This window comes from Pinus tabuliformis, chromosome 7 (genome assembly GCF_031772625.1).
Source record: "Pinus tabuliformis cultivar Carrire ecotype Pingquan chromosome 7, CPIR1, whole genome shotgun sequence".
In the NCBI taxonomy this organism is placed as follows: domain Eukaryota; kingdom Viridiplantae; phylum Streptophyta; class Pinopsida; order Pinales; family Pinaceae; genus Pinus; species Pinus tabuliformis.
Window position 1 is genome coordinate 474,903,225 of NC_142293.1, and position 11,760 is coordinate 474,914,984.

General features: G+C 38.4%; 1 protein-coding gene across 1 annotated transcript; it reads left to right on the forward strand.

Annotated features, from left to right (window-relative positions):
- The first annotated feature begins 2,621 nt into the window (after positions 1-2,621).
- On the forward strand, positions 2,622-6,381 carry LOC149248016 (linoleate 9S-lipoxygenase A-like). Its single transcript, XM_089458331.1, has 9 exons — positions 2,622-2,922; positions 3,047-3,351; positions 3,447-3,687; positions 3,789-4,124; positions 4,220-4,305; positions 4,398-4,505; positions 4,636-4,940; positions 5,081-5,344; positions 5,464-6,381. The coding sequence occupies exons 1-9, from the start codon at positions 2,736-2,738 to the stop codon at positions 6,239-6,241; spliced, it is 2,610 nt and encodes an 869-aa protein (XP_089314457.1). The 5' UTR covers positions 2,622-2,735; the 3' UTR covers positions 6,242-6,381.
- The last annotated feature ends 5,379 nt before the right edge of the window (positions 6,382-11,760 follow it).

Below are 11,760 nucleotides of genomic sequence, written 5' to 3' on the forward strand. Positions count from 1 at the left end.
ATTACCCACTGATTCGCATTGACTAGTTGTGGAGTCTATCCTGCTACGGAAATTGTGGAATAGCTCGGTGATTTATTGATTCCCCGTATCAAAGTTAATGCAGCCGGAGACCAAGCAGTGAAGGTCGAGATTGTAGTTGGTGCATCCAGAGATCAAGTAGTGAAGGCCGAGATTGCATTTGGTGTAGCTAGGGATCAAGCAATTGCCAGGATGGTCGAGCCTGTTTGCTCAGGGCACAAAAGATCATGGCTTAACAACATCCACGGGATCATCTTCCGATCCCAGAATCTCTGTGTGATCAGATCACAAGGCATTAGGGCGGGTTGAGCTAGTAGAGAAGAGGGAAGAGGAGAGAAATCCTCGTAGCAGAGCCTGCTATTTTGACCTCTGTTCCTCCATTTGCTCCAAGAAACCGGAACAACGAAATAAACATCCAGTGGTGGTGTTGACGTTGGTGTGGCATGGATGAGAGAATCATGCTGCAGTGAGTGTGAGTGTGAAGGTTGAATTGTGGAGCTTTCCTAGTTCCGGTGAATTGTGGGCAAGGTCCGTTGACCTGAAAGCAACAGTGGCAGCGGAATAGATACTCGGAAGTGGTGGCATCTCTACTCTCAATAGATGCTCGAATAGATCTGTTTCACAGGGCTTTTAGAAACAACCATTGTTGACGACAAGGAGGAACCCACTAGAGAGGAGGCCGAAGTCATGAACGTGTGAGGGCGTTGCTTTGTGTGGAGAAGCCTGTGTTTAAGTAGGCTATACAGAAAGCAAGGTATTCAAAGGCCAGAGTGGTGTTGCCAAGGTTGAAGGTTGGAGGGTGTTGCTGCTCCGTCGTACTCACTGTCTTGCAGCAAGGCCGAAGGTACATAGCTCGATCTTGCATGGAGGTTGGGTCTGCATTGCTGGGAGCTTTCCTCACAAGCTTTTCCATGAATCCAGTTTGGTGGAACTGTGTTCGTGGAGACGAGATCCACTTGTCGTGGTCAAGGAGTTTGAACGATTGCCTGGTGGTTGGATCTACAATGACTGAGTTGAAGGTCACGTGGTGGCAGCGTGAATCGGAGGTCGCGTGGAGCAAGATTTTGTGGATAAAGCATTGTTTTGGTTCCTCTGTCCAGCTAGGAATCTTCTCTTGTGGATTGATTGCATGGAGCATGTGAACACTACGTTTAACTGGTGTTGCTATTGGTTTGTGTAAATGTTAACATTGTTTATGAATTGGGAATTTCAATTTGACCTGTGCATGGGACAAAGTGTTGTTTGGATCCCTCATTGTTCGATCAACCAGGTGGCCCATCCTTATGTGGTTGGAGCGTGAGCGCTGTTGGAGCGAGTACTATTGGAAAGTGTATAGTAACATCTAGAGCTGGTCTGTAGTAGTGCAATGGGCAACAAACTGTTTCTGATCGAAGTGTTCTTGCACACTAGATGTTGGGGAGAAAATAGAAGGAGAAATGGGTCAACAGAGGACACTGAAAGAGTCTCGAAGAAAACTAAAGAGAAAGCATCAAGGGACAAATGCTATATATTGTTTTGTTGAATTTGTTGAAGAGTTTCCAGTCGACGTTGATGGACTTATAGCTGATCAACTTAAGGATCATGATGTGGATCTAGAAGTTAATGAAATCGTTAGTAGATCTAAAATGTAGAGAATTCTGTTAGTGGCAGTCTCCAGGTGTAGTCTCTCACCTAAGGGCTGCCCAGTTTAATCAAATAAAATTGATTCTTTATTTTTTATCACTCATCATCTCAATGAAATGTAATGTTTTTTTGAAATTCATGTCAAGTAATGGCCTCTACAAAGGACACTCAAGACACTTCAAAATAAACACACACTCTCAGACATCAGGCCTACATACACGATGCTAAATACATCACTGTAAAGAAACCATATAGGTGTTTGTCCGTTCCGTGCATCCTTTATTGACCAAAATTACGAATATTAATGTGGGGCCGTATATAAATGTGCTATCAATCCATGTGGGGCCGTATATCAATGTGCTATCAATCCATGTGGGGCCGTATATCAATGTGCTATTAATTAAGGCTATCAATGTGCTATCAATCCATTAATGTGGGGCCGTATATGTTACCTTATGTGCTATTCATCCATTAATGAGTGAGACGCAAAATTACTCAGCCAATAACTCGTCGAGTCGTCACTACGGTCATTCACAGGCATCTTGGTTGCGGGGGCCACTACAGTTGTGCTTTCATCCTCTTGCCGACGACAACTGTCTGTCCCCACATCTTTTTTCCATGTTTCATTCGATTGAATTCATACCACCCTCGCCATTGGGTATGATAGGTGACGCGCTCTAAGTGACATAAGATACGATTTAGAGATGGCGTCATCTGTCTTACATCATCGACATTTCTGGACATGACTTACCGATCACCATATCCAATTGGACAAACCAAGAATCTACGGAAAACACAACCTGCCACTTTCGGGGAGTATAATTGCCGTAATTATGAAGTAGAAGGAAAACAGTGGAAAAAAATAAATTGATCCGTACATGCTATAATATAATATGGGCAAGTGGTACAATGGCATAACTTTTAAATAGAATCATTTACTACTGACCAGTGTCTTGGTAGGCAAGGAAACTTATTTGTTTGCTCAGCAGTCTATAAATGCCAATTACTCTTTGTAGCAGGGAAGGGCAAGGCAAGCCGCTCAAGGATTGCGAGTGCAAGTATACGTGGATTAGGCATTACCGTTGGACAGAGAAATGAAAAATTTCGAAATTTTCGGGAGGTGCAAGAAGGGAGTTACCAAGATCGAAGGGAGGGTTGTCCTTCGGAAAGCGTCTCTTCTGGATGTCAAGGATTTATCTGCCAGCGTTGGAGATCGTTTATTCGAATTGGTGGGACAGAAGGTGAATTTTCAGCTCGTCAGTTGCGACCATATAGATCAAGGTGAAATAATGAATTTGCATGATTATAGATTAATGTCGTCATGAATTCCTTGGCTTTGTTCTACAATCCATGTCAGTTATTATGCAAGTAGTTATAGTAGCCGTGAATTGATATGTTATTGCAGAAACGGGCCAGGGTTTACGTAGCCGTCCTGCTCATTTAGAATGGAAATATCTGCTCCCCTCGCTGGAATACGCTAGTAAGGATTCAGAACACCGAATCAGCTTCGAGTGGGCTCCTGAGATGGGAATCCCCGGCGCTGTACTGGTGACAAACAATCACCCCCGAGAATTCTTTCTGAAAGAGCTTTCCATTCAAATCCCCGGAAAAGGCGATATTCGTTTCCTGTGCAACTCCTGGATCTATCCCAAGTTGATGACTCGATTCTACTCCGATCTAATCGCTGAACGAGTCTTCTTTGCAAATAATGTACATAACGTCTAATTTCATTAACTTAGGTACGCTTTGCATCAAACTGCCCGTCTGAAATGAAAATATTAATAGTTATATATCCATGTGTGCAGAGCTATCTTCCGGATGAAACGCCGTTAGGTCTGGTGGCTTTGAGGAACGTAGAGCTGGTGAGATTGAGAGGAAATGGAACGGGCAAAAGGAATACATGGGATCGCATTTATGACTACGATGTTTACAATGATCTGGGCGATCCTGACACCAAGAAGGAGTTAGAAAGGAAAGTGTTGGGTGGATCCCAGGAATTGCCATATCCCCGCAGGTGTAGAACTGGTCGTCCGCGTTCTAAAACAAGTAACTACCTGCTGCACATGGGTTAGACGATCAAATTAAAGTGTAGTTACTATATATAATTTCAATAGAACTTACGCTTTACGTGTTACGAGCGTTTGCAGGTCAGGCTTTCGAGAGCATGGACCGGCTATGCAGCCTTACACAGAGCTTCTATATTCCCTCAGACGAACAATTTCCGCAGGAGTGCCTTTCAGACTTCAGAGCTCATTTCCTCAAAGCTTTCTCTAAAGTAGTTATACCCGCCATAATGTCAGCTGTTAAGCCTGAGTTTGCCAGTTTGAAGGAAGTTCGTGGTCTCTATAGTAAGGGAATTTCATTTTTGACTAACATTACAGCCAGTTTAGCCAAAGAAGTCCTTCCCGGTCAGACGATAAAAGGGATTATGAATACAGACGATCAAGCTATCCTCAAGTTTCCGCTTCCCACTATTATTAGCAGTGAGTGGATTAATCGTAAATTTGAATTTAATGCATTTTGGGCACTATTAATTATGTTTGATAATTACTGAATGAAATCGGTGTCTGTGCAATAGGGGATGACGCTGCATGGATGACAGAGGAGGAGTTTGCCCGCCAGACGCTTTCTGGAGTGAATCCGATGGTCATTCAATGTTTACAAGTATGAAGCAACCGAGATTTTTAATTCTTCTTAATATTGTTATTATTATTATTAATACTGATGACCATACGAACTTCTTTATGTGATTACAGAGCTTTCCACCGTCCGGCCACCTGAACGCACAAATCTATGGTTCCCAACAAAGTGCAATCACCGCTGAACATATTCTTAAAAGCCTAGATGGCATCTCGGTGGAGGAGGTATTTAGTTCCTTCAGTTAAATTGTTAATTAGATTTAATGGTTCGTTAATGACTATATACTAGTATTTTGAATATTCTTCCGCAATACGATAGACAGACAACCATTAAGCATGCATGTCCATATAGCAGGCTATTAAATCGAAGAGGCTCTTTATATTGGACTACTACGACGCTTACATGCCCTACGTCGAGCTCGTGAACCAGCTTCCTACCAGCAAAGCCTACGCTACCCGTTCACTTTTCTTCCTGGCCGACACCGGAACTCTAAAGCCTGTGGCCATTGAGCTGTGTTTGCCTCCCACGTCAGTGGGCTTGGGTTCAAGACAAGTCTACACTCCTGACTATAGCGGTGAAGATGAAGGGTGGTTATGGCAACTAGCCAAAGCTCATGTGCGGGCAAACGATTCCGGTTATCATCAGTTGGTTAGCCATTGGTAAGAGATAACAATATCATTTGTGTTTTTAAGTTTGAACTTGTTAGAAGATTACTAACCACCTTTATCATATTCACATTTGCAGTGCTTCGTCTACTTAGAAATTATTTATAAAGTTTTTCCTTTTCTTTCAAATGCAGGCTCAGGACTCATGCTGTGGTGGAGCCATTTATCATTGCTACCCATAGACATTTGAGCAAACTGCACCCACTTCACAAGTTGCTGATACCTCACTTTCGCAATACTATGGAGATCAATCGATCTGCTCGTCAGTCGTTGATAAATGCAGGAGGCATAATCGAGCAATGTTTTACGAGTGGTAAATATTCTATGGAAATTTCGGCCAAAACATACATGGATTGGAGGTTCAACGAGCAAGGACTGCCAGCTGATCTCCTTAAAAGGTGATGTTATGACCATAACCATGTTGTAACTTTAGTATAAAAAAGGAAATATTATAACCATGTTGTAACTTTTTGTGAGACTAATAGATGAATGCACTAATATAATAAGCGTTTTCCAGGGGTATGGCTGTGTCCGACCCAAGTGATAAAGCAAAAGGTGTGACGCTTGTGATAGAAGATTATCCGTATGCAGTGGACGGGCTTGAAATATGGGCGGCCTTGAAATGTTGGGTATCTGACTACACATCGCTGTATTACAAGGACGACCAAAGTGTAGAGAGCGATAGAGAAGTTCAAGCATGGTGGAAAGAGATCGTGGAAGTGGGTCACGGAGATAAGAAGGGTGCTGAGGGAGGATGGTACAAGATGAAGAGTGTGGAGGATGTGAAAGAAGGCATTACCACACTCATTTGGATCGCTTCTGCGCACCATGCAGCGGTTAATTTCGGGCAGTACGGCTATGCGGGATTCATGCCCAATCACCCCAGCACCACCCGGAAACTTATTCCAGAGAAAGGATCCACACAATACTTAGACTTCCTTCGTGACCCGGAAGCCTATTTCCTAAAAACTGTGTCCAATCCAAAGACCTGTGCCACTACCATGGCTGTCCTGGAGCTTCTGTCGAAGCATTCTACCGGCGAGGTATACCTGGGGCAGGGCTCCGCCTCCGATTGGACAGATGACTCTCGCGTTGAAACAGCATTCCAACGCTTTCGCTCCAAGCTACTTGAGATAGAGCAAAATATCAAGATTAGGAACACAGATCAAAGGTTGAAAAACCGGCGCGGCCCCGCAGAGGTTCCCTACACGCTGTTATACCCGGGCACTTCCGATACTGGCGAGACAGGTGCTGGACTTACATTTCGAGGAATTCCCAACAGCGTCTCTATATAGTGGAACCTTCACTCCGTCTCTTAGTTCGTAGATATGTGCTACAATTTTATGTTTGAGTGAACTCTGTCCGTTATTTTTATTCTGCTTGAGAGACCTATATCCTTTAATAAAGTTATTAACGTACTCGATATTGTGCTGTTTTCATTTTAATATGTTTCGGTAAAATGACAAATTCGTTGCGTTTCATAATATACAGCTAATGTTCAAACTCTATTTTATTAATTTATTATTTTTTAAAGAATTGATGTATATCCTTTATTTTATTTTATTTACTAAAGGGTATTTTCAATCTTTATTTTATATTGCCCGAGTTTATTGTTTAGTTTTAATATGGTTTAAAAATTCATAAAATTTTATTATTAAATTGATAATTTTATATCAAATTTGAAATATTTTATTATTAAATTGATAATTTCATATCAAATTTGATAATAATAGGCCAATAATATTTTTGATATGTTATCTTTATTTTTGATATTATTTTCTTTATTTTCATATTATATGGTTTTATATTTTCTATTAGTTAGTAGTAAGAATAATTTATTTATTTATTTTTTTAATTTTAAGTTTTTTTAAGGAATTTTAGGTTTAAAGTATTTTTCTGGTTTTGGATTTAACTTTTATTAAATATTTTAGAATATTTTTAATTGTAGTTAGAAATAAAAAATTGAGATTTATGTCAAAAGTAGTTATGCCATTTCTTTTTTTTTTAATTAAATTGATCAATTAAAAAAAATGTCATATGAAAATGAGTTATGGTTTTTTGGGCATGTAAGATTAGTAAACCATGGTATAGGCCCATTGTATTGCATCAAAATCTCTTTACATGTTAATAATATCCATGATAAAGAAAGGGTGGATCTTCATGGCTAAAAATCTTGTTACATGTTTTTTTAAATGTATATATGTTTAAATCATATATCAATTCTTTTTATAATTAATATAACAATTCTTTTTATAATTAATAATAGTATTAATAATTTAAAATAAAGATATAATTTAGTTAATTTTTATGATTTATTTTAATCTTGGCAATGTGATATGTAATTTTCTATTATGTGATTTCTACCGAAAAGACTCTTATTAATGTAATATGGATCACGCAAACTTGCTTTAGCAACAATTTAATTTATATGATTGTATGCTAGTTAAATAAAATCTTTTACAACTCTTTGAATGGCATAGCATGCCATTTTATCTTGTTAAAATATTAGATTTTAAAATATATGTTACAATATAATACATACATAAGAATATTATTCATCATATATATATAAGCATTATACATCCATTTTATTCAGATCTAGCAAACAAGAGATATCAAATCTTTTGAACCTCCAACATTTACATTGAAAAACTTGAAAAATTGTTTGCAGCTCAAGCTTTTTGATCCTTTTGCTAGATCCATAGTTAAGATGAATCTATCCTATAGACACACACAATGTGTAATTTTTATTGTTTAACTTGTATTTTTAAAGCATAAACGGATTTAATTCCTTCTAAATCCCTTTGACATAACTGAAAATGTAGAATAATGAGATTACTTGAAATATTTTAACCACAAGAATTTATTTCTTCCATTAATTTATATAATATATACACACGTTTTTTTAAGTATATATGATATATACATTGTTGGCATTAAAATATTATATTTATAAACTACAATATTCACATTAAAATTCTTTTTTAATTCACATATTTTTATATACACATCAGTATTAATTAAGTTTCTATATTGAAATATTTTATTTATAATTTACATTTATTATTTATTTATTTAATTTTTTCAAATGCTACATATCAACTTTATACTAAGAATGAAGTGAATTACACATCTCCCTCTTATAAGATATTAAACTTTTAATTACTTCTTTCCCTTTACAAATTGAAATATTTTATTATGGTTAACATGTATACGTATAACTATATAACTTTCTCTCTAGTTAGTACATATACATGAAATTAATCTTCAAATATATCAACTAACATGGATATTTAAATAGTCCATCTAAGTCTTATATTGAATATCCCACCCACCCTTTTGGAGTCTTCTAGATTGAATGGGAGGTGTTACTTTTAACTAACATAACCTCTATGGTCTCCTTATGAATATGGGGTTATAAAGATCCTCCTTTCTCAAAGTCAGTGAAATTAACTTTGGATAACACCATTGCGTTCAGCTCATTAAGAGATTTTCGACAATATAAATATTATCTCAATCGAATATCTGGATCAAAAGTTAAGCCCATTTAAAGTTTAGTCATTTAATTCCTGCCGCATAGGTAAGGACGACCTGCCACGTGGCACCCCCACCTCACCCAGGTGGTTCCACGTCACACTTGAAACCAACATGGTCATGGTTGATTCAATGTAGCACATGCCACATCACCTAGCCTATGGGCCCCACGAGCCTAGCCTTTAGCATGTAAACCCAACATTTTATATTATATCCATTTTATAAGAATCGATGTTAAACCTCACACTACTTTCCCGCTCAACGCGACATAGGTTGCACACCTCTAAACACATTGGCATTCCACATTAAGTGTGAGGCCCTCCCTGCCTTCCAATGATTAACACAGGGGGTTGACACACTTTGTGGCTTACAGGACTAAACAACACACATATACCCCTTTTGAAGAAGATTGTGAAAGGGGGGAGATGTGCACAAAAGTGCATGTCCATTTTCCTAAAGTATTAGAATACTTCTTGATGTTAGACATAAAACATGAATGGGAATCTTCCTGTCCTTTGACACAAATTTTTATGTCACACCTTCTGTCAAGAAGGCCAAACGGAAAGGTCATGCCTTATTGATGCCTTACCGAGATCATGGTGACGTCAACTTGCCATGTGGCATCCTCCAAAGGTGCCATGTATCATCTAAAACTAGCCCCCTTGGCCATCTAAAAAGGCCATTTTTTCCTACCAAGTGTCACGTTAGAAGCATGTCACATCAACAGTCTTTCCACATCATCGATCCATGTCATCTAGAATTCCACATGGCATCCACATACCCATACGTAGTATGCATAGCATCTTCCACCTCAGCTTAAGTCATGGGTCCCATCGGGTCCCAAACCTTCATGGAAATCAACAATTTTTCATTATACAAATTTTGGGTCAAGTTTGGGTTTCCTTCTTCTCTTTCTATTCCTTTCTCTGTCTCCCAAGATATATATTTTCAATCCCTCCACTGCACCACATCGCCACCACACCAAAGCTCCAGGACATAGTCAAGGCATATGGAAAACGTGGCATAGTGCAAATTTGAACTTTCATGTCCGGTAATGGGAACATTCTCATCTCGCGTTCTCCATCAATTCCTTGGTTATATCCATATATAAAACTCTTAACATTAGGTGTGGTGCAGATTAATGCTACTAACCATCATTAACGATTAATCATAATATTAGTGGTGAATTGCATAGATTAAGTTAATGCCTCTACTCATTGTAAATTCTTCGAATGCTTTTTGTCATGCCAGGAGGTAACACCTCAAATGAACTATATTTATTCATTTAGATTGTTCATAGTTATATACACGAGGGAGTCACTCTTGGGTTTCACTTCCTGATGACTATTCCTTTTACATTATTTATTATTTACATTATTTACAACTGTTCACCCAATCCCCATGATTAGGTGTCCACATTCCCCCACCCCCTCTTAATCTGAAGGGATGTTGGTGAGTCCAAGCATTGTTTCGAATCTTTCAAGTTTTTCTCTTCCAAGCGCTTTGGTGAAGATGTCTGCAATATTCTCATTAGTGGAACAATGGCATAGATGGATTTTCTTAGCCTCAACATGATGTCGAATCAAATGGTATTTTGTAATGATCTGCTTCGTTCGATCACGGAGCTTTGGGTTCTTGGCCAACTTTATTACAGAGGTGTTGTCAATCATGAGTGGAGTTGAATGTAATTGTTTTACCTGCAAATCTTCCAAAATTTTCCTGAGCCACACAATTTATTTTGTTGCCTCAGCTGCTGCCACATATTCTGCCTCTGTTGTGGAATATGCTGGAACTGATTGTTTGTGTGATCTCTATGAGACATCTCTTGATCCAAGATTCATAGCATAACTAGAAGTAGACACCTCAGTTTCTTTGTCTCCATCAAAGTTTGAATCAGAGTATCCAATCAAGCTGAAGTCACCCACGTGTGTATACTTGAGTCCAAAGCCTTGAGATCCATTCAAGTACTTTAAAACTCTTTTTGTAGCAGACCAATGTTCCTCACAAGGCTTTTGCATAAACCTGGAGAGGATTCCAACAGTAAATGAAATGTCTGGTTTGGTAGTAGTCAGGTAGTTGAGACTTCCTACAAGTTGTCTATACTTTGTTGCATCCTCAAATTCTTTTCCTTTAGCGAATGTGAGATTTAAGCTTTGTTCCATTGGAGTAGTTAGAGGATTGCACTCAACCATGCCAAACCTATTCAACAGATCTCCAATGTACTTATTTTGAGAAAGGAGTATAGATTTCGGATGTTGAGTTACTTCAATACCAAGGTAGTAATGAACATAACCCAAATCATTCATTTCAAAACATTTCCTCACTTCCTTCTTTATGGATGCAATGTAGCTCTCATTGTTCCCTGTCATCAAAATATTATCTACATATGCCACAAGATTTACAATTGTTTTTCCAAATTTCTTGACAAATAAAGTTGTATCATCAAGATCATAATGTTTGAAATTGAGTTTCAAAAGATGCTATGAGATCTACTATAACTTGGCCTGACCTCTTAAGTCCAGTTAAGGAAGTAGAGTCAACAAACTGAAACTTTACTCACCTTCCTCATGAGCTACAAGACACTCACGGGCCAGAGAACCACCCCAGGTGGCTAATCCTTGAGCTGAGTCTTTTTTTCACGGAGAAAACTCCCCAACTGCATGCTTGGCAAGGTAAGGTAGCAGTTGTGAGCCTATAACCACATGCATAATCTTACTTCCTAGTGATTCTAACCCCAAAGCTACAGTTCAGAGGGTGCAGTTCTGGATTTTGAGCCACCATTTTAGGCTAGCCTCTAGATCACTATCCATAGCTCAATGTGATTTTCCAAAATCATAAATTCAATAAGGACAAAGGTATTCATACAAAAATTGAACAAGAATCTAACCTAATGAGGCTTGACCATGACAATCATTTCATTAAACACATGGTAAACATGTAAGATACAGGTCATGAATGCATATCTCATCATAGGAGTCTAAAACTTATCTGAGAATCACCAAGAAGGTTTAATTCCCTCTCAAAATAGTTGCAATAAGACTTGTTATCCCATGCATTCATTAACCATCAAATACTTATCAAATCCTGAACAAAGACATAGTTAGAGCACATTATAGATCCATGCTTATAACCAACATATAACCAGATTCTTAAACATGAAAGAACAACCATCAAATCCACATAATAACAAGTACAAGTGCCCATGAATTACCATAGGAAAAATAGAACTTATTAACATATGGAAAATCCAGCCAAGTCAAGGACTTCCACGTGCCACTCG